Source organism: Gavialis gangeticus, unplaced genomic scaffold (genome assembly GCF_001723915.1).
Source record: "Gavialis gangeticus isolate Ggan-Ray unplaced genomic scaffold, GavGan_comp1, whole genome shotgun sequence".
In the NCBI taxonomy this organism is placed as follows: domain Eukaryota; kingdom Metazoa; phylum Chordata; order Crocodylia; family Gavialidae; genus Gavialis; species Gavialis gangeticus.
Window position 1 is genome coordinate 29,386,735 of NW_017729032.1, and position 22,817 is coordinate 29,409,551.

The window sequence follows — 22,817 nt, forward strand, 5'->3', positions numbered from 1 at the left end:
TGTATCCCCACCCCACTCCTCTTCCCTCTTCCCCTCCTTCTTCTTCTCTCCTTCCTCCCCCTCCCCTTCCTTCTCTGGCCTTCCTTGCCTGCTGCCAGGCTCCCTTGGCCAGGGGACAGCAGAATGCATGACACACAAGGACACTGGCAGGGTTGGGGGAAATGTGGCTTGGGAGTGAAGAACAATGGCATGGTTTTCCACTAATCAGGCTATCCTTTTTTCTTTTCTATTATCTGGTAGCTACTTCTGGCAATCTTGCTCTTCTCCCATTTCACAGCCAAGCTCCATTTCACCAAGCAAAGTATTTTTATTTGCCCACAGAGTTTTACCCAGATGATAGCTCCATTAGCTACCATATTTACCCAGTGCCAAGATGACTTCAAATTTAAGATGCCCCCTGCCTCCAATAATTAGATTCTAGACATGGAAACAGGGGAAGCTCCAGGCCTGGCCAGGTCAGGGCTGGATCAGAAAGAGAAGGTAAGGGGGAAAGGAGCAAGATAGGTGAAGGGGGGCAGATATCAGTGGGAGCAGGCTACAGCTTTGTCTCTTCCACCATGGGCTCCCCAATTTTCCCCCAGGCCATGTGTCACTTCCCTTACCAAACAAGCCATTACAACTCAGGGCAGGTGGCAACTCAGCTCCAGTTTCAGGCCCAAGCCTGAGGCCAAAATCAGAATTAAACCAGCACCTTTCTTTGTCAGATACTTGAATCCAAAACAAGACCTTTTTTCTAATGCTATTTGTGGGGAAGGGTGGGGGGGGGGAGCCTCATCTTGGATTTAAGTATATGTGGTACTTAGTTCAAGCTGTGCCTACTTTTTTCTCTGATCTGAAGGGTGCCTTGTAACTGTGAGTTTGTATAAAGCTGTCCCAACCATGCAGTTGGTCCCATTAAAGATATTACCCACAAAAATCCTTGCCTCTCACATATTTCCTGTACCAGTACAGCTACATCACTCCAACAGTGATAAAATATTTTTTTAAAAATGTATTGTGCAATGACAAATAGTTAAATACAGTCAAAATTTATCAATATTGTAAATTAAAACTATACATTATTATTTTTCTGTTATCTTAAATAGTTTTTATCAAGGATTAGATCTTTGTGTCTCACACACAGTAAATGTTGAATAATACCAATTATAATTAACTAATGAAAAGGCATCTGATGTAAAATAGAATTCTCTTCACTGTGTATCATGAAAGTGCTTTTTATATACAATTAAACCAGGTGTTGCTCTTCATTGTATGAATAACTTTCTTGGTCTTGGTGTCAACCTCAGACTGATTTGATCCATGAAAAAATTAGAAATATCCTAGAAGTATAAAGGAAATGAGCAATGAATGTTCACCAGCTTTCACAAAGATCAGTATGAAGTAGTAATTGACTTCCTTATGTAGAGAAACGTACTTGTTATCTTCATGGTGTTATTAAAACTAAAAACCAAAAATGTTCCCAGATTTTCTTTAAGGCTTAAGAGATGCTTTTTTCTATTTACCATTTTCCTGAAAGGCAGCATCCACCTTCTGGCCAACTCCTATAAAGTCAGCTGATATTTTTCTTGGATATGTCTTTTCCATAGATTGAGTTACTTCATCATACCTGAATAAAGAAAGGAATGCAAATTACAAATGACCTTGAGGAGTTGAGTATTGAATCCAGTAGTATTTACAATTAGTAATTTTGCTCCCAGCCAAAAACTCACTAGCTGTCTGAAGCCTACTGAATTGTGGAAATCTTCCAGCTTTATTAATCTATCCACAGCTCCTTTTTGTATTTGTATTTGATAGCTGTGACCAGAATGGCACATGGGTCCAGATCCTGCAGACATTGGTTACATGCTTTACTTTAGGAACCTAAGTAGTCAATATAACTACTAAAAAAAGTAAATTTTATAGCCTTTGCAGGGTGGAGTCTTGGTGAGCATTTACTTACCTGTGTAGTTTCACCCAAGAAGAAACTGGATTTGTAATGAACACCTAAATATTTTCACTGTTAATTTAAAAAAATGATTAAGAAGAGCTTCTCTCATGCACTTCACTAAAATAGATACAAAGTTATCAGTTAGAAAAAATAATTTTTTGTTTTATTTCCCCAGGGAACCTGTGAACGCTGACACTCACGGATTGAAGAGCTGATGTTATTGAGAAAGCTGAAGCCTGAAAAGCATCTTAGACATAAACTGTACTCTCATTCACTTTTCTGTGAGAAGACATTGGGGTTTGGTCTGTGTTAATAAAGATACTGGGCTAGGTCTGTGCACTGAAGTAGATATTATTTATAGGAACTGAAGTGGCTGGAATGTGCTTCTGTCCTTCTACTGGCTAGACCTGGTTTTGTTCAGCTGCGTGTCACAGACACGTAGTGCTGGAAATGAAGGGAAGAATGCTGATCCCAGCAGTGGGGAAGTGTGTGTTTTATAGACAAGGAAAATGTCATTGAAGTCATTGACATACATTGATGTTCTCCTTGTGAAGTCCTCCCCGTGAAATCCCACATTAAAGTAGTGTGCACAAATAATAGCCATGAAACCTGACTTGGGGTAGGAAAATAATTCTCAAAACAAATTCAAATTTTAAAAGGTTAATGAGGTTTCAAAGGAGCAACCTGGAATTTCTGCCATTGATGAGAGAAATTTAATATTACCTCCAGTATTTGTTATCTACAAAGAAGTATTTGGTATTGCGATCATAAGCCGATGCATCAATTTTCTTCACACGTCCTGAAAAGCTCAAGGTATGGATGTTCTTAGGAAAACCTGGCTGCATATCAGCTCCTCTAAAAGCCCAGTATTGGTTGCCTGTCAGGAAAAAAATGTTGCCATTTTAATAGTGATTTTTGCTGAAATTAAGCAGCATTCAATAACAGTCCTGGAACTTTGCAAATCCACTTTTGTCTTTAATGTGAAACCCATTACTTAGTTTGAATAAATTCTAGGTTCTTCAGAGGACCTGAAATATTCAAGGTTCAGGACTGCCAGATCTGTCACCTTTGAAAATGTAAAACTAATAGTGTTTAACTAAAAAGCTATAAACAGAGGGCATATTATGTTTCCCTCCTTGATGTGAGCTGTGTGTTTGGCACCTCTGAAAACAGTTCTTTTTATTTAAATGTTTAAATATGAATTCAACCGATTAAATCTATGCACTCAGCTTTTTCCCAAATATTCAATCAAATCTGCTCTATTATTTTAAACTCATCACTTAACTATGTTGATCTAGTAAGCATAATATCATATTTCACAATACAGTTTAGAGGTATAATTAATTAATGAGAGTAAAAGGGTGTAGAAGGAAAGAAAAATTATGCAATAGCTAATAAACATTCTTTTGTTACCAGTATTGCCTTCAATTTCACAAGTAAGACGAATTTCTAAAAGGTGAAGTTTTTTACCTTTAGATAGAAATACTTCATGCCTCTTGTCAACTTCATAAGCAGCATCAAAGCCAGATGACAGATTTGGCCAGAATGAAGAGACTAAATCATGCTCAACGCCTGGCAAGTGAGGACTTTTACGCCAGATATACCTGATTGGAAAGGCAGTTTCACTAAAGGAGCATTGACCCAGAAATATAATTTAAAATTCTCACTACATGAGCTGTATATGAGTTCACAGGCTATGCCCCCAACCAACCACATTTAAAATGTCCTTGGGTAGGCAATGCTAACTTCCTAGTGCCCTGCTTAAAGAGAGGTCCTGACCTTTGGTGCTGGTCTTAACATGGATTCTCTATGCCCTTGTACCCCCACACTCCTTGTCAGTAATATGGCCTAGTCAAGCACTGAATTCCCTGTAACTTATTCAACTGAAATTTCAGAGGGGAATGTATTTAGGCAGAGGGAACCACACTTATTTCTGTGGCATCTTTGCTTTCCCTTTACATTTCAGCTATGCACAGCACTGGTTTGAAAAAGATATTCATTAATTTGTGGCTTGTAACATTTTTCCCACCTCTCAGGAGACCCTGTTACTCACCCTGCTCAAGTGGGCCAGTAAAAATTGATAAGTATGTTTTTAAAAAGGCAGTTGGAAGAAATTATCCTCCTTTGTATTGCTTGGGAAATTACGTTCTCTGAACATTTTTTGCTACCCTATTATAACAAGAGTAACTTTAGCAGAAAAATAGCATCAGAAAAATAACATGATTTTCTTTAAAGAAGAGTGTTTCCCCGTGGAGAGTGGTGACAGCATCAAAAGTCAAGTGAGGGTCACACATGCCTGTTGTTGATGTTTCTGTTGTCTATTCGGTGGGAGCTGTAGACGCTGAAGGCTCAGCAGAGGAATGCATTGGGGGTCCTTAAGGAAGAGGAAAAAAGCAGATTTCGAAGCGGGGCTAGTATTTAATGTTTCAGAGCTAAGAAAAATACATTCTTGGGCAAATTCTCAGCTGGAAGAGGAGAACAGCCCCATTCTGTCTCAGGTATGTCTAGGATGCTCCCCCCACTAGCTATGCTCCTTGTGATCTGTAACATTCTGATAACACCCTTTCAAGGCAGGGAGATCCACAGATGTGTAATGGAGCCACAAAGAGGTAACACATAAAACTGCCTAAAATAATACATGAATTCTGTTGTGGAGCCAGGAATTGAGTGCAGGTCCCCTGAGTACTCACCTAGGCCCTAAATTCTGGACTTTCACCACTTGCTGCCAGGGCTGGTATGTATAGGTCCTAAGGCATGTGGGCGATAGTCCAGAGGTTGTAAGGTCAGAGCCATACCAGAAATGCTTCCAGTGTGGCCCTCTCAGTTTCCAACAAATCTGAATTCTGCTAATTAACTTGTCACAAGGGCATGAGAAAGGAAAGAACACACTCACTGCTTCTTAACTGGAGCTATATTATCAGATCATAGAAAATTAGGCCCAGAAGAAACCTCATGAGGTCATCTCTCAGAGCCTGCTACGCAGGGCAGGAATATACCTGATTAAATCATCCCAGTCCAGTGTCTGTCTACCTTGCTCTTGAGAGTTTCTGGACAAGGAAGTCTGTTACAATACTTAATCACCTTCATGGTGAAAATCCTAATCTTCCTTCCTACAATTTGAAGTCATTGCTCCTAGTCCTGTTGCCTACAGCCACCAGGAATAGTCTACCCAGCCTTTTCATAATTTCCCTTCAAGTATTTGAATCCCGCTTCAGTGTTCTCTTCTCCAGACTAAATCCTAGTTCTTTTAGGCTCTCCTAAATCATGTCTCCTAGGCCCCTAATCATCTTTGTCACTCCCCACAGGACTCTAATCTGTCCACATCTTTCTGGAAGTGTGGAGACCAAAACTGGACATCATACTCCAAGGGAGGCCTCATCAGTTCTGAATAGAGTGGCAGAATTACTTCCCTTGATTTGTAATTTACACTCGTATTAATGTATCCCAGTATACTCAGTTTTTTTACAATAAGAACATACTGTTGGCTCATGTTTAGCTTCTGGTCCACTGTAATTCCTGGGTCCTACTCTGCAGTACTGCAGCCTAGCCAGTCATTCCCCAGTCTATATTTGCGCAAGCAATTGCTCTACCCTAAGTGCAGAACTTGGCACTTGTCCTTGTTGAATTTTATCTGATTAATTTCAGGCCATTTCTCCAGTTTATCCAGGTCATGTCCATTGAGGTTCTGACATAACATTGTTATTCTGTGTCCTACAGAAATGTATCTAATACTTGTGGTATTTGTGTTTCCCACTGCACAATGGGCCCTGCAAGTGCTGCCTGTTAGACTTGAAGATCGGGTTGTATTATATCTTCCTCTACACAGCTGACTAGTAGAGTTTACTAGTGCAGGTACATGCATAGTGAATCCTGGTGTTACCACTTTCTCACCCCTTTTGGCACCCAATGGACACAAGAGAGGAGAACTGCTGGTATTCATGAGAACAAGGATTGTCTTTGCTGCCAGCTTCTGTACATCAATGGGAGGGGAGGAGGCTCCGTATACTCTACATACCTCAAACCAATAGGCCTTCTGGGTCTTATTTAAAATTGGTTTAAAATGCTAATCACAATTTTGCAGGCTGCTTGCAAGAAGGGTTAGTAAAAAGGACATGATTCTGCTTACCATACAGGTGCTGAATGCCACTAATATCATCTTGGGAGAGCATGTAGTCTCTGGTATCCCTATCCACAAAAGTGTGATGCATCAAGGCACTAGGATCTTCGAAATGATCAAGACCCAACACGTGGCCAAACTCATGAGCAGCAACAACAAAGAGGCTGCATTCTGAAGAAGAACCTACAACATTGTGAGTAAATTAATCATTTGTCCTGTATAATGATGGGAAATAAATACTAGTCTACTCTACAAAATTAACTAATTATCATATTTACAATACAGCACTGAATTTAAGTACTTCTAAAACATAATCATTGAATGATAGAAAAGTAAGGCTGGAAAGGACCTCTGGAGATCATGTAGACCAGCTCCCTGCTCAATGTAAAATCGTCCCTATCCAAACTATCCTATATACAAGTCCTTGTCCAATCTATTCCTAAAACTACATATTCAACCTTGTTGCACAACTACAAGGCATTATTGTCCAAAGGCACAAAAAGCACCCTAACCTGCCACAGGTAAACACGGGAACAATGAGTCTAGTCTGGAGGCTCTGAAAGGTCTACTTGAGTGTACGGTGCAAAAACGGCTAGCATGGCAAGCCACAATAACTGATTCCCCATGGAGAAACAAATTTTGAGACAGCTAACATCAATGAATCTTTTGATCTTGCAGAAATATGCCTACATATTGATAAGCAAGGATCTTTGAATTTATAAATTCAAAGACCAGAAGGAAGAAATGTTGATTATCTAGTCTGACTCTAAAATCCCATTTACCAGGGTTGTCAAACATAAAGCTGTCTTCTCAAAGTTGGGGCAGGCTTAGTAGGTTTGGCCTGGTGTAGAATCTGGGACTTCTATGCACCAATGGACATGGCTGTCAGCACCTTGGTAGCATCAGGCAAATGAAGACTGCACAGGTAATTGTGTTTTAGTGGCCTGGCCCTGTGACCAAGTTATCTCTTTTATATTGTCAAATGTGCAGATTATAATCTTAATTACAACTTGACTCCAAGTAAATTGTTTACATTTCACTGAAACAACAGCTGCATTTTTTGGTGGAGACTTCAGTGGAATTCTGATGGCTTGTTACAGAGCAGACTTAGTCCCTTACCAGGTAGTTATTACTAAACTGGATCATTTTGGGGGCGCTTACGTCTTTAGAGTGGAATCAAGCAGACATCCCACCTCTAGCAAGTAGATAAATGTGATATATTAGCATTTTAAATCAAATGCTTTGTCTCCAAAACTGCTCATGAAATGCTGAGGGTCACTCAGAACTTGAATTTTTTGTCCAGGTTTCATCCTCATCAAAGTGGACTTGTCCACCAAAATAGATGGCATAAGGTCGGTAGGCATGAGCTAGAATATTACCAAGCCCATCAAAAAATGAAAAGTCTTCTTGATCTGGAAAAGGACAAGTAAAAAATATTAACCTTTTCAATTAGATCTATTAAAAAGATCAATTCTAATAATTAATACACAGCAGTTCTCTTAGCTCCAAATGCAAAGAAGATCCTTATAGCTGCATCAGTGCCATTAATCCTAGTGAATGTCAATGGGCTCACGTTGCTCCAAACTCTGAAAGCTTTCTCAATGGTTGTCTCTACATCAGCCAGTGCCAGGTCTGGTGTGTAGTTTTCAATCCTTGAAAATATGGAATAAGAAAATTTGTTTGGATAGCCTGTCTTTTTAAAATAATCTGGTTTTTGGGAAACAATCTGCCCTTGCCTCTTTGCCTGTTTAGCACCTAGTAGCATAGACCTGACTGGGGCTCCTAAGTAAGATATAATAATAACAATTGCTATTACTATACAACAAGTGCTATTGTTGCCATTATATCTGTGGATCAAAGTGTCAATCAAGGAATGAAACATACTAAAATATTACCTATTTTTCAGATTTTGTATTTTCCATTTTGGAGACATGGGAAAGGTGCTGTACTGTCGAGCATCAGGTATTCAACACCTGGGCTGCTTCATCACTGCCACAAACTTGGAATTCAATTCCTCAGTTTCTTCCAGTCCAACGGATGCCTGCATTTCTCACATTTTGTCAGTCACAGGATTAAGACTCTGCCTTTTAAAAGCAGGTCTTCCCTATTTTTCAAGGTTGAGGAATTTTTGTAGATATTTCTAGTGAGGAAAAGTCCATATTTAAGGCATTAATATTTATTTTAGAATGTACACAATGTTATCAATTGCTATATAGTTTTTCCTGTGATCTTAATGCACTAACATACTAATTTTCCCCATCAAATTAGTTCACATGTATTATCTAGAATCATTACCTCAGCAAGCAGCAGATCTTCACTTTCCTTTTCTGTTTCTGGTGCAATTGAAAAGGCATAAGCAAATGCTACATATAGTAATATGAGGAATGGAAGGCTCTTCATTTTCAGCTTCAGTTCTTTATTCTATGTGTAGTTTAACTAAACCTCTTGATCTATCCCTCTTCTGTTCATGTCTCTCCCCTGTTCTAGGTATATATATTTACTTGTGTACCCTGTCAAGTCCTCACAAGAATGGCTTATAGATTATAACATCCTCTGATTTTCCATAGAATTTAGAAAATATTATTTTTAGAAAGAATGACACATGACACGAAACTTGGTCTGAAACCCTGATTATGTCATTTTCTGTAGAGTGGGCATGGCATTTTTGTATTTCTCTTCTTCTAAACTAGACCCTAATATTCATATTAGGTTCATAGACTGGGTGAGGCTATTAGGGGTTGGAGGAGGCCTCATAGGAGCTCCACCATAGCGTGGGGACCCTGGCATCAGAAAGGGCGTAGTGGTTGCGGGGGGTGCATTGACCCCAGCCCCAGAGCGAGAGGGGGCAGTGTGAAGCCCCAGAGCGAGAGAGGGGGGCAGTGAGGAACCCCCAGAGTGAGAAGGGGGAGGCGAGAAGCCCCAGAGTGAGAAGGAGGGAGTGAGGAACCTCCAGAGTGAGAAGGAGGTGGCGAGAAGCCCCAGAGCGAGAAGGGGGCAGTGAAGAACCCCAGAGAGCGAAGGGGGCGGTGAGAAGCCCCAGGGTGAGAAGGGGGTGGCGAGAAGCCCCAGAGTGAGAAGGGGGCAGTGAGGAGCCCCAGAGCAAGAGGGGGAGCAGTGAGAAACCCCAGAGCGAGGGGGCAGTAGTGAGGGGCCCTGGAAGGAAAGGAGAGGGCCGAAGCATAACAGGGCCTAGGTCAAACCACGTCAGTTCCATCTGAGAGGCTTGGGCTGCAGTGTAGGGGAGGAAAGGAGCCGCAGGTAGCGCCTCCTGGCACCGGGGCGCATAAAATGGGCAGCCTCCCACTGATTTCACCAATCAATTAATTAATTAAGACCAAGGCATGGCAGGCGAGTAAGCAGGTGGTTGGCCCATTACAGGAGGGCGAAGTCACTCTTGAAAAGGCTCCGATAGCGATACTCCGGTCACAGCATATCAATGCCCCCCAATCAGATACCTCTTCCCCCTCTCCTCCCCTTCTTCCCTTCACAGGTGTCCTTTTTTTTTTTAAACTGGAAAAATGGTAGCACAAAGTAAACTTCTCATGTAGATGCTCCTAAGGACAACTTTAAAACAGACAGTGGAAGAATCTCCTAGCTCTGTGCTTTGTCCTGCTTGTGAAATAGGCAGCTGAATACAGAGAGTGTGTAGCAGGGCACTAGGGTGCCTGCTACTGGCCATAGTAATATGAGCCGGGCTGCCAATCACCAGGGCAGCAGGTGAGAGTTGCCATGGTAGCTGAGTAGGTCAGCTGACCGCCAGGGGCAGGACCTGGCCTTATATAAACAGCCAGGCCAAAGCCTAGCTGGCAGTTACCATCTTGCAGCCTGAGAAGCAGGAGCTCTGCATAGGGACAGAGCAGGGCAGTTACCATCGAGCAGCCTGAGAAGCAACAGCTCTGCTATAGAGCTGAGCAGAGTAGACCAGCATCATTGCTTGACTGCGTGAGGGCCTGCAGAATGGCCCGGGAAGGAGAGGCCCCTGACAGGGAGGCCTGAAGGAGAGCCAGGGCAGCATGGAGTTTTATAGCCAGTAGGTGCATTTTGGGTTACAGCCGGGTTGGCTGGAGGTTTGTGTTACGACCGAGAGGCTTTACATGTTGTTGTTGTTTTGGGAGGTTATTGTAGCCCCGCAGGGGGAGGCTTCGGTTTTGCTGTTATACCACCGGAGGACCGGGTGAGGCTGTAGGGGTGCGAGGAGGCCTCACGGGAGCTCCCCAGTAGCTTGTGGGGGTTCCTGGGTGCCCTATTTGGGCACAGTGAGCAGTGCCTAGGAGGCACGGCTGTTTGGCGCCGGTGGCGCTGTGTGTGTGGGGAGTTGAGACCCCAGCCTGAGGGCGGTATTCTGCCCAGTCAGGCAGAAGACCCTGAGAAGGGTCAGGGGGCCAGGCACGGCTACGGGCCACCTGAGCCCCAAGCACGGTTTAGCGTGGGACGAGCCCCAGAGAAGGGCGAGGGTGCAAGAAGTGCGGGACAAGCCCCAGAGAAGGGCGAGGGTGCGAGAAGTGCGGGACAAGCCCCGGGAAGGGCAAGGGCATGAGAAGCGTGGGACAAGCCCCAGAGAAGGGCGAGGGCGCGAGAAGCACGGACATAGGCCCCAGCAAGGGCGAGCGCGAGAAGCGCAATTAAAAACCCGGAGTAGGGCGAGCGCGTGGGTGGAGGCCTGAGGCCGGGCCAGCGCATGCAATTGGAGCCTGAAGAAGGGCGAACACACGAGTAGGCCCCAGAGAGGGGTGAGGGCTAGCAAACACAGGGTCGCTAGAGCAAGGGGTGTCGGTTGCATGACAAGCCCAGGGGCTCCCGAGGAAGGGCGTGGGTTGCGTGACAAGCCCAAGGTGCCAGGCAAGGCCCAAGTGACCAGACAATGTCCAGAACAGCTGTGAGGCTTGGGGAGTGCTAAAGGGGAGGTAGGAGGCACATATAGCCCATAAGGCTGGGGTGCACCAGGTCACCCGTAGAGAGTAGGAGCCCGGACAAGTATAACACCCAGTTCTAGGAGATCAAAGGCAGCCTCCCATATTAAATGATATATGATCAAGACGTGATGGGCGAGAATCAGAGGGTGCTGGATCTCCTAATTTGGCACGGCAGGGGGCGCTAGCAGGATCACGGCCGCTCCTATGGCCCACTCCGTGACAGAGTGCAATAAAATGTTCTATGCCGGGGCATACAAAATTCAGCCTGCAAGCCAGATCCAACGTGCCAGAAACTTTCATCCAGCCTATGGGCACCCTCCAATTAACTGTACACTCTCCAGCCCTTTCACCCATAAGGGTGGGAGTGAGGGGCCCACATACATACACCCCCCAATATACCCTATTGCACCTCACTCCCACCATTGTGGGTGGAAGGGCCTGGCCCCACCAACATGCAGCTCCTGGGCGGGGCTGCAGCTACTGGGGACCTTCTTGGCCTTCCTGGCCTCCCGCTCACTCCAGGCAGCAGGTAGGGAAGCAGCAGGGGAGGGAGATCTGCAGCTGGGCAGGGGCAGGGAGTGTGGGGATGGTGGCAGCATGGAGCCCATGCCCAGTGGGGTGGCAGGAGTGCAGAGCTCAGGTGGGCAGGGTGTGGGTATGAGGGATCATGGTAGGATGTGAGGACCCCCTATACCCTTTCTTCCATGGTGTACAGCCCTCATCGGTGGAAGCAGGAGCATCTGCTGTTGGTGAGCGCATGTGCCTGGAGCAGGTACTGCTGCCCAGCAGCATGTGGTTCCAGTCAGGGTTGCATGCAGGGGTGAGGAGTGGAGCCTGACTGGCTGTCTCTATCACAGAGGCTCAATAAGGCACACATGTAACTTCTGGCACTTGCATGGTACTGGGGGAAGCCCTGTACTATAGCTGGTTGCCTTCCCTGCCCCCTGATGTGCAGATTCTGGGACTCCACTAGAAGTGGAGGGGACCCCTAACCCCTGCTTTCCCATGGAGTCCTGGGATCTGCGTGGCATGGGGTGGGGAAGGCTGCTGGCCTCAGCCCATGGGGCTTCCCCCCAGTGCCACATGAATGCCAGCAGGTGCATATGTGCCACATGGAGCTCTCACAATAGAGGTGGGTTGCACTCCTTCATATGAAGGAAGGTGGCCTATGTAGGTGGAATCCAATCCTGATCACTAAATTGAAACTCATGAGCAAACCTCCTAATGACTTCACTGAGATGGACAATGTCCCTGCTGTACCCAGGCTGTGAAAATGTGTAACCTTACATATTAATACTAAAAATATGCATACATTACAGATTCAGATGACTGGGCAGTTCTGTCCAAAATCCAGAAATAGCTAATATGTCCGCGTTCACATGAAGAAGGCCAGGTAGGTTGCACTCCTTGTCCCCATGTGCAGCACTGGCTGGAGCTACTCGCTGTTGGGCAGCATCTCCTGAGCTGGGCACAAATGCCCTTCACCTGTGGTGGTCCTCCTGCCACTGGTGGGGTCTATGCGCCATGGGAGGAGGATGTGGGGGATCCCCACACCCTGCCACGATCCCTCACACCCCACAAATCTGCGCACCCACACCCTACTCCCCTAAAACTCCCATATAAAGCCCCCCAATATGCCCTATTCCCCCCAACACACAAATACCTCCAAACCCTACCATACACATACCCTCACCCCCAACCACACCCCACATTCTCCACACAATATGCAGGAGTAAGACTTTATTTTTGAGCTGTTATGCAATCATCTCTGTATACACTATGCAAACACAAATCATGACAAAAAATTTTTTGTAATAAAATTAAAATATGTTATAATAAGTGTTTTACTTTTAGCGTATGGTTTAGGGTTTTTTTTGGTTCCGAGATGGCAACACCCCCCACCTCCCCTGAAAAGGAGTATTCCAAAGGGGAAAAGGGAGGGACTTCCAATGGCAAAGACCAGGGATTAGGGCCAGGACTTCTGGTCCCAAGATGGTGGCCAGGGTGTGGTGCAACAGGGCAGGGCTACCCATGCAACTCTCAAAAACTCACCAAAACTCATTAAATGGCCCTCCAGGTGAAATAATTACCCACCCTTGGGTTAGACAGACACTCAACTAGGATGACTTAATTAGGGTTGATCCTGCCTTGAGCAGGGAACTGGGCTTACTAGATGACCTCATGAGGCTCCTTCCAGCCCTACTTTCCTACAGTCCTCTGATTTATGGTAGGACCTATCAACACCGCTAAACCTCAGAATAAAGGCCTCATGTCTGAGTGTCTACCTTCTTCTTCAAATATACATCCTTCCCCTGCCAGCTTATTTCCTCTTCCTCTTTCCTAGAGCTGTCCACCTACTCCTGCCTCCTGCTTATGGTGGCAATCACATGTTCTGGCCAGGACACCTAGAGAATGCTCCGCTCACCCTAGCTGTGCCCACTTGTACCAAACTTGAAAATACACTAGTGAGACACTTCTGTGTCTACTCTCCAGTCCTCAGTCTCTGCTGTGCTTGAGAATGATACCCAAGGGTAATACCAGAAAGGCTTCAGCAGTTTATTTATAGGTTTTGTGTATGTCAGTAAGAGTGGGTGGGATTTTCTTGGGAAGAGATCAGGTTGAGCAGGCTGACACTACAGTATAGATGTCCCCTTAGTGTTTTTATAGTACCTGAAAGGCTGAACTGGGAGTTGCAATACAGCTCCAATTATAGACTTCAATGCAATTAAATTCAATATTCTGGCTCCTTCTATACCAGTGCTGACCAAGACCAGTATACATAACCCAAAGAAACAAACACTGTTATATACAAATATTTTTTTAATGTACAGTAACAATTCGATAGTCAATAAATAGTCACAATATAATAACATAAATTAAAACTGTACATTATTACTTTTTAATTACTTTAAATAGCATTTATCAGGGACCACATCTTTTTGTGACTCAGACACGCAGGAGATGCTGCATAATACTTATTAAAATTTACTAATGAAAAGGCATCTCTGATGCATATGAACTAGAATTTTCTTCATTTTGTATCATGAAACCATTCTATTAACAATTAAACCAAGCATTGCTCTTCATTATACGAATAACTTTCCTGGTCTTGGTGTCAATCTCATACTGATTTGATCCATGGAAAAAATAGAAATATCCTAGAAATATAAAGGAGATGAATAAGTTATATAGCACCAAGGAATGTTCAGCTTCTTTCCACAAATATTATTACAAGCAAAATTTAACATCTTCTCATAGAGAAACATACTTGGTCATTTTCATGATATTTTTAAAATTATAGGAATGAATTTTTTGCTGTATATCTACTGGTCTTAAATAGATATTTTTTGTATTTACCATTTTCCTGAAAGGCAGCATCCACTTTGTGACCAATTCTTGGAAAGTCAACTGATATCTTTCGTGGATATCCCTTTTCCATAGACTGCGTGATCTCATTATAGCTGAATAAAGAAAATAAATAACCATGAGGAGTCAAATATTGAATCTATTGAAATATATAATTAGTAAGCCTGTTCCCAGCTTACAAAACTCACTGTCCACAAACCTACTGAACTGTGTTTGTCCTTGCTGGACAAATGCTTACCTCTCTACCAATCCATGCACAACTGTCTTTGGCTCTCCTGACTAATTAACTTGTATTCTTTTTATCTGATACCTATGTAAGGAGTGGCATGCCAGTCCTGGTCCCAAAGATATTTATACTAATGTTTTCCTTTCTGGACTGGAGTATTCCTTAGAACTACTCACACATTTAAAGCTAAGCGCCTGTGTTTGTAGGAAGGACTATTGGTGAGTATTTACTTACTGAGGTGTTTCACTGAAGTAGCCATTGGTTTCACAATAAACACCTATATTTAATAATATTTTAATGATTCAACTAAAAAATAATTAAGAGGAGCCTCCCTCATGCATCTTCATTAAAATATTAAAATAGATACAAAGTTAGTAGTTGGAAAGCAGTGTTTATTTATTTCCCCCAAAAACCTGGAAGTGTTTAGCACCTCTGAAACTCATGCCACAGGAAAGCTACAGCACTTTAAAGTTTGTTCTGCACCCCCCTCCCTGACCCCACAGTGTCTAGGTGTTGAGAGAGAAGGAAGAGCTGGCCTTCCACAGCCACTATTGGCTAGGGAGCTGATTCTCTCTGGGCATGTCTACATATGCTCTTAGTGCACAGCAATAAACTCTAGCACCTATCATACTGGAGTTTATTGCTCCCAGGCACTGACCTTGAACATGCACCCAGGACTGCAGTTTGCTGAGCCAGGTCAGAGCAGCCTGCACTGAAGCACCCTTGGGCCCCAGCCAGCCCTGTCAATGTCTATACATGAAAAATCTCTGCAGCAGGATAATACTTGTATTTACAAGGACTATCCTGCTGTGGAATGTATTAGTTTCCTGTGCCTTAATAGGGCTGAATGTGTAGATGCTGAGGCATTTACTGTGGAGCTAATTGAGCAAATCCACAGTAAATGTCTTGTATAGGTGTGCCTTCTGTTACCACCAGTCCTGGCACTGGAGGAGAACACTACAACTTAGGGAGTGGCACTGTCCCAATGAAAGGGAATGCTTTAGTCTAGGAGACTGGAAGAGAAATCAAAGCTATTTGATGCTGAAGGCGCTAGAGTTCTCTTAATCACCATAGGCAAACCCTGTACTCTAATTTACATTTCTGTGTGATAATATTGGGGTTAGATCTGTGTTGATAAAGGTATCAGGCTAGGTCTATGCATGGATGCATACATTACTAAATGGCCAGATTGCTGAGTATGCCTCTGCTCTCCTGAAGGATTGGATTTGTTCGGCTCTCTGATAGACATGTACTTCTGGCAGTAATGGGAAGTATTTATATACCTGAAATGGGGATCCTGTGTTTTAAGGGAAAGAAGAATAGGATACAAGACATGATGTTCCCCTTTAGGTAGCAAAAAAATTGTCAAAGTAAGTTGTAAAGGCCTAATGAGGTCTTAAAGGAGCTACCTGGAATCTTGGCTTAAGGAGAAAATTTAATCTTACCTCCAGTATTTATCATCTACAAAGAAGTAAGTTCTTTTGGTATTATGATCATACACTGCTGCATCAATTTTCTTCACACGTCTGGAAAAGCCCAAGGTATGGATGTTCTTAGGGAAACCTGGCTGTATATCATATCCACTAATAGCCCAGTATTGGTTGCCTGTCAGGAAAAGGATGTTGAAATTTTGATAGTGATATTTGATGAGATTAAAAAGCATTCAGTTAACAGTCCTGGAACTTTGCAATTATACTTTCCCCTATGAGGTGAGTCTCATTATTTAGTGAAGGATTATCCAGATTTCAAGAGGTTTTATTTTTCCTGCCACGTGAGCTGTGAGTGTTCAGCACTTTTAAAAATAGTTCTACTTATTTAAGTGTTTAAATATGGATTTAACTGACTGTCCACATACTTTTAGCACAATATGTAACTGACCTCTATCATCTTAAAACTATCATACACCTCATTGATCTAATACACTTATCTTATTGCTCAGACAAGTTGTTTACTTGGTTTAATTTTGATTAATTAGTTAATGACAGTAAAATAGCCCACTGAAAATGCCAAATTATATAACAATAACAATAATAATGACTTCAATAGAAATAGCTATTTCAATTTTATGAGTAAGAAGAATTTCTAGAAATTTAAGGTGTGTACCTTTAAACAGAAATACTCGATCCTTCTTGTCAACTTCATAAGCAGCATCAAAGCCAGATGACAGAGTTGGCCAGAATGAAGAGACTAAATCATGCTCAATGCCTGGGAAGTGAGGACTCTTGCGCCAGATATAGCTGATTGGAAAGAACATTTGTATATTTATGTAACCCTGTTTCACCAAGGGACCATTGGCAGAAAAAATTAATTTATAATTCCTATTACATGAGTTGTACATTTGTGCACTGGCTGAAAAATGTCCCAGCCACAGTTCAAAATTACCCTTAAATACCTTAACTGACATTTGGTGCTTTTTCAACGTAGGTCCTTGAGGCCTTTTTGTCCCTATACTCCTGGATATCAGTCTGGCACAGAGAAGGACTGGAATCTCTGTAATATACTATGTGAGGAAATATTGCCTTTTCTCCCATGGAACATGCAGTTCCATCGTTTCCCATTGTTTCATCGTTTCCCATTGATGAAAAGCACCAGTTGTTTGATAAGGAACAACAATCCTGAGCTGCATAGATAGATTTCATAGATTTCTAGGGTCAGAAGGGACCTTGTAGATCATCGAGTCCGACTCCCTGCTCTAGGCCAGAAAGAGCACTAGGGTTAAATAACCCCAGCTAGGTGCCTGTCTAATCTTGTCTTGAACTCTTCCAAGGAAGGAGAAAGCACCACCTCCCTTGGAAGCCCATTCCATATTTTGGCAACCCTTACTGGAAGAATTTCTTCCTGATATCTAGTCTAAATCTACTGTCCTTTAGTTTGTGGCCGTTATTTCTAGTAACCCCAAGGCGTGTCCTGATAAACAGAGTATCCCCTACTCCCTGCTGACCTCCCCAGTGAGTATGTAGACAGCCACAAGATCACCTCTCAGCCTTCTCTTGTGGAGGCTGAAGAGATTCAGGTCCCTCAGTCTGTTGTCATAGGATCTTACCCACAGGTTCTCAACCATACGAGTAGCCCTCCTCTGAACCCTCTCAAGGTTATCCACATCCCTCTTGAAGTGCAGTGCCCAAAACTGAACACAGTACTCCAACTGTGGCCTCACCAATGCCACATAGAGGGAAATAATTTCCCTAGACCTGCTCATGATGCACCTACTAATGCAAGAAAGAGTGCAGTTAGCTTTACTTATTATTACCTCATCACATTGGTGACTCATGCTCATTTTTGCATCGACCAAAAACATTTTTTGCATGTTTGAGAAAAGTTTAAATATCACTTTTCACCTGAAAAGACAGGGGAATTTATATAGGCAGAGTGCTGTTACCAAAGATGGCACTGAACCAAAACACTTTTGTCTTGCCAGAAGTGAAACTGCCTCTTTAATGATTGTAATCTGCGAGGTACCTGAGTACATTCAAAAAGAGGGCACCTCTGACAATGGAGCGTCTCCTAGGGCTACTTCAGTGCCTATCCCTAACTAAGAATGTCACTGAGTGAACCACCCTTGTTTTCTGTGGCACCTTTGCTTTCCATTTTTGTTTCTCATCCAGGTACCACCCTGGCCTGAAAAGAACATTGTGTGGTGCAGCTCCTGACCAGAGGCTGACATTGATTATTCACACTTGCACAACTGTAACAAATCAGTATGATGATTGACAGTGGCTTGCTTATAAAGTTCTGGTCATCTGTTAGGAAACCCTGTTATGCACCAATTGCTTGGGAAATTAAATTCTCTGAACTCTTTTTTGCTACCCTGTGATTACAAGATCAACTTAAGCATAAAAATATCATTAGAGAAAATACTTACCTGTCTTTAAAGAAGAATGTTTCCCCACGGAAAGTGGTGACAGCATCAAAAGTCAAGTGAGGGTCACACATGCCTGTTGTTGACATTTCTGTTGTCTGGTCTATGGGGTTTGTGGACACTGAAGGCTCAGTAGAGGTGTGTGTTGGGGGTCCTTAGGGAAGAGGTAACAACATGCAGAATTTGAAGCTGGATTAATATTTGATATTGCAAAGTCAGAGGAATACTGTCTGCTGTAGGAGAACTTCATCAGTCTACTTTAAGTATTTCTATGATCCTCCCCCACTATCTGACTACCCCACAGTCTGTCATTCTGATAACCCTCTTCCAGGGTAAGAAGAAATTATTGCATCCTTTTTAGAGATATAAAACTGAGCCACAAAGAGGTAACCTGTGAACTTGTGCAAGATAATGAATTGTATGACAAAGCAGGAATGTGAACATGGCCCTTCCGAGTGCTCAGCTAGACCGTAAATTCTGAACTATCAGCCCTCACTGCCTTCTACCCGAAGCCATTAAAATTATGCCCATTGAGGTATGGCATAATATTTTCAAGCCATGTCTTAAAGATATATGTTTTAATACTTGTTGTATTAGTGATGCCTAGAGTGCAACTGGTTCTGCAAGTGTTGTTTTTTTGGCAGGAAGATGGATCTTTATCATATACAAGTCTACACAACTGACTAGTACAGCTAACTAGTTCAGGTATATGTATGGTGACTTACAGTGTTACCAGTTTCTCACTCCTTAGCTATCCAATGGACACAACAAAGGAGCACTGCCAATATGTGTAAAGGAGAATGAGAACTGCCATTGTGGCTAACTTCAGTTTACCAGCGGAAAGGAGGGAGGGACCATACTCACTACCAGTAGCAAATCCTGGAACATGGCAAGGGGGATGCAGACCCTTGCTTTGGCTGTGCCATGCATACACAATGAGCAATTAGTTCACTGACTGGTCAGCGTGAGCTCCAAGTAGTGAGCTAGCTGACCGTGGTGGGGTCTGGCCAGAACATATACTTTCGCAGGGCTCCAGAGACTAGGGAGTGAATTTTGCTGCTGTTTGCCCTTCTCTGTCATCTGCCTCCCTAATGAATTTAGCAGCAGGGGAAAGAAAGAGCCAAACGGTGGCAGCAGCACCTACACTCTGGGCTCCAAGTCTGCATGAAAGCAGGAGCTCCGGGCTGGTTTTGTGCAGAGAGAGCTCAGCAAAAGATAAATACAGCTATGCTGTCTCAGTCCCTCTGGAACTGCCCTTCTCATACACTATTTGCATACACTTTGCCACCACCTAGGTCTTATTTTAAAATTGGTTTTAATGCTAATGAAATCTTTGTAGGCTTCTTGAAAGAAGATTTAGTAAAAGGTCACGATTCAGCTTACCATATAAGTTCTGAATGCCATTGATATCATCTTGAGAAAGTCTGTAGTCTCTGGGATCCCTGTATACATAAACTGGATACATTAAGGAACCAGGTATTTTGGAATGATCAAGCCCCAATGAGTGGCCAAACTCATGTGCAGCAACAAGAAACAGGTTGAATGCTGAAAAACAGTATAATGACAGCAGATTAAGTAAATAATTCAGTATAACAATGGGAAATACATGCTGGCCCATTCCACAGAATTCATGTATTATATTTACTGTAAAGCACTACAGTTTAAGTGCTTCCAAAAGGTAAAAGACTGTGCATGGCATACATAAGTGTACTATGCGAAAACATTGCTAGCATGACCTGTTAGAGTCAAATTGTTACTTATTTTCCCTAAATAAATATTTTTGTGATACCAGATATTAAAGCAACTTTTCATAATGCAGAAAGATGAATACTTATGAATAATCAAGATTTATTTAATTTGTAAGTCTCAGGTTCTCTGCTTCCAAGGAAACTTTATACATTCCACTGGCACAACAGCCGCAGTCTTTGAATTGAGTTCTGTGGAATCATAATGGCTTGTCACTGGTGTAAATAAAGTATCTAGCTGCAGACTGCAGGTTTAGACCTGTTACAGGTAGTTATTACTAAACTACACTATTTTTGGAGCACTTATGTTTTTACAGTGGAATCAAGCAAACATCCCATCTCTAACAAGTAGATAAAAATTATGTACTGGTTCTTTAAATCAAATGTTATGTATGCATAACTATTCATGAAATGCTAAGTATCACTTACATCTAGAATCTTTTGTCCAGGTTTCATCCTCGTCAAAGTGCGCATCTCCACCAATGCCATAGCCAGGTGGGTAGGCATGAGCCAGAGTCCCACCAGGACCATCAAAGGAATAAAAGTCTCCATGATCTGGAAAAACACAAGTAAAATAGCATGCTTTTCAATTAGGTCAATAAAAAAGATCAATTCTTATCATGAATATGCAACAGTTCTCTTACGTCTAGATGCAAAGGAGATCCTTATATCTGCATCAGTGTTGTTAACCCTGGTGAATGTCAATGGGGTCACGTTGCTCCAGACTTTGAAAGCTTTCTCAATGGCTGCCTCTATATCAGCTGGTGCCAGGTCTGGTGTATAGTTTTCAATCCTTGAAAACACAGAATAAGTAAGTAAGTAACTGCAATGAGCTGAAATGCAACAAGCAAGATATGTACCTGTGTCAGCCTCCAACGTTTTGCTAGTTTGCTGCCAATGTATTAGTGTTTGTATAGCCTATCTTTTAAAATTTATCTGTTTGGAAAATGGTCTGCACCTGCCGCTGTTTGTTTAGTACAATAGAACTGTGATTTTGACTGGGGATATTATGAAAGAGATCATAAGGGCAAAGTATGATAAGAGTAAATAATAAACATTTCAGTAATCATTTTTATGTAGATCACAGTGATCCCCACTGTTAATCAACAAGCATACTAAAATATTACCTATATTTCAAATTCTGTGTTTTCCATTTTGGAGACGTGGGAAAAGTGCTGTACTGTCGAACATCAGGTATTCCACACCTGGGCTGCTTCATCACTTCCACAGTCTTGAAATTCAAATCCCCAGTTACTTCCAGTCCATAGAATGCTTGCATTTCTCGGATTTTATCAGTCACAGGATTGAGACTCTTCCTTCTAAAGGCAGGTCTTTCCTCTTTTCCAAGGCTGAAGAATTTTTGCAGATATTTCTAATGGGGAAAAGTCCATATTTAAGGCATTAATATTTCTTTTAGAATGTACATGATGTTATCAATAGCTATATAGTTTTTCCTGTGATCTTAATACACTAACATACTCATTTTGCCCATGAAATTAATTCACATGTACTATCACATGTAATTCACTAGAATCATTACCTTAGCAAGCAGCAGATCTTCACTTTCCTTTTCTGTTTCTGGTGCAATTGGAAAGGTATAAGCAAATGCTACATATAGTAACATCAGGAACGGAAGGCTCTTCATTTTCAACTTCAGTTCTTTATCCTACCAGGAGTTTAACTAAACCGCCTGATCTCTCCCTCCTCTATTCATGTCTCTCCCCTGTCCTGTGTATATATATTCACTTGTGAACTCTGTAGAGTCCTCAGTAGTATGACTCACAGATTCTGACATCCTCTGATTTGCCACAGAATTAGAAAACATTATTTTTTAGCAAGGGTGACACACGACAGATAACTTGGTCTGAAAAACCCTGATTGTGCAATATTTCTAAACAGTGGTCTGACTACTTTCATACCCTTATGAATTTGATGCAAATGTTCATATTTAAATTTACACATGTAAATCCATATCTAGGCACCAGTAAGAAACAGTTCTGACTTTTGGACATGGTATAAGCCTGCAAATCCCACTAAGGTACATCCATTTCCTCTTACCCATGATATGAGTTTTGTAGGAGCCTTTTTTTAACACCCTTCTCCCTTTCTCTGTCTATGGCATATAAGGGGCACATCACCCACCCATTACATTTTCTAACAGTCCTTTCCCTTGCTCTTTCTTCTTCTGACTGATTTCAGAAACATAGGGTGCAGACAGAAGTGCAGCTCCCAGCTGTAACTCAGAACAATTTTTTCAAAGTGTTCTGAGTTACAACATTACCCCAGAACAACCAGAAGTTCACTGTTGGTTCAGGGTGGGAGGGGGGGCACATGAGGAATCTAGCTGGGGCTGAGAGCCCGCAGCCAGGTTCCCATTGCAACAGCCAGGCCTCTCTGCCAGGGCTCGCTGTTTTCAGAATGGGGTGAAAGGCAGTGGAGGGACCTCATTCTTGGGGCTCCCCAGCTAGTGCTGAAGGAGGGGGTGGTGAATTGGAGCACCCGGTGGAGGGGAGGAAAGGCTGAAAACCCCCCAGACTGAAATCCCTCCACTTCCTTTTCCCCCTCCCATTCTGAAAACTGAGACAGGCTGGGAGCTCCACAGACACAAGTTACAAAAGATGCTACATTTTGTAACATTTTTCTCTGATACCTCATACAATGAGG

At 42.7% G+C, this 22,817-nt stretch overlaps 1 protein-coding gene and 1 pseudogene across 1 annotated transcript; both read right to left on the reverse strand.

Moving 5' to 3' along the window:
- Positions 1-1,215: 1,215 nt before the first annotated feature.
- LOC109302214 lies at positions 1,216-11,663 on the reverse strand (annotated as a pseudogene).
- Positions 11,664-13,810: 2,147 nt separating this feature from the next.
- LOC109302216 (stromelysin-1-like) lies at positions 13,811-21,798 on the reverse strand. Its single transcript, XM_019523780.1, has 10 exons — positions 21,694-21,798; positions 21,281-21,525; positions 20,798-20,946; positions 20,583-20,708; positions 19,792-19,953; positions 18,412-18,562; positions 16,653-16,786; positions 15,995-16,154; positions 14,315-14,418; positions 13,811-14,115 (listed from the first exon to the last, which is right to left on the reverse strand). The coding sequence occupies exons 1-10, from the start codon at positions 21,796-21,798 to the stop codon at positions 14,015-14,017; spliced, it is 1,437 nt and encodes a 478-aa protein (XP_019379325.1). The 3' UTR covers positions 13,811-14,014.
- Positions 21,799-22,817: the final 1,019 nt, after the last annotated feature.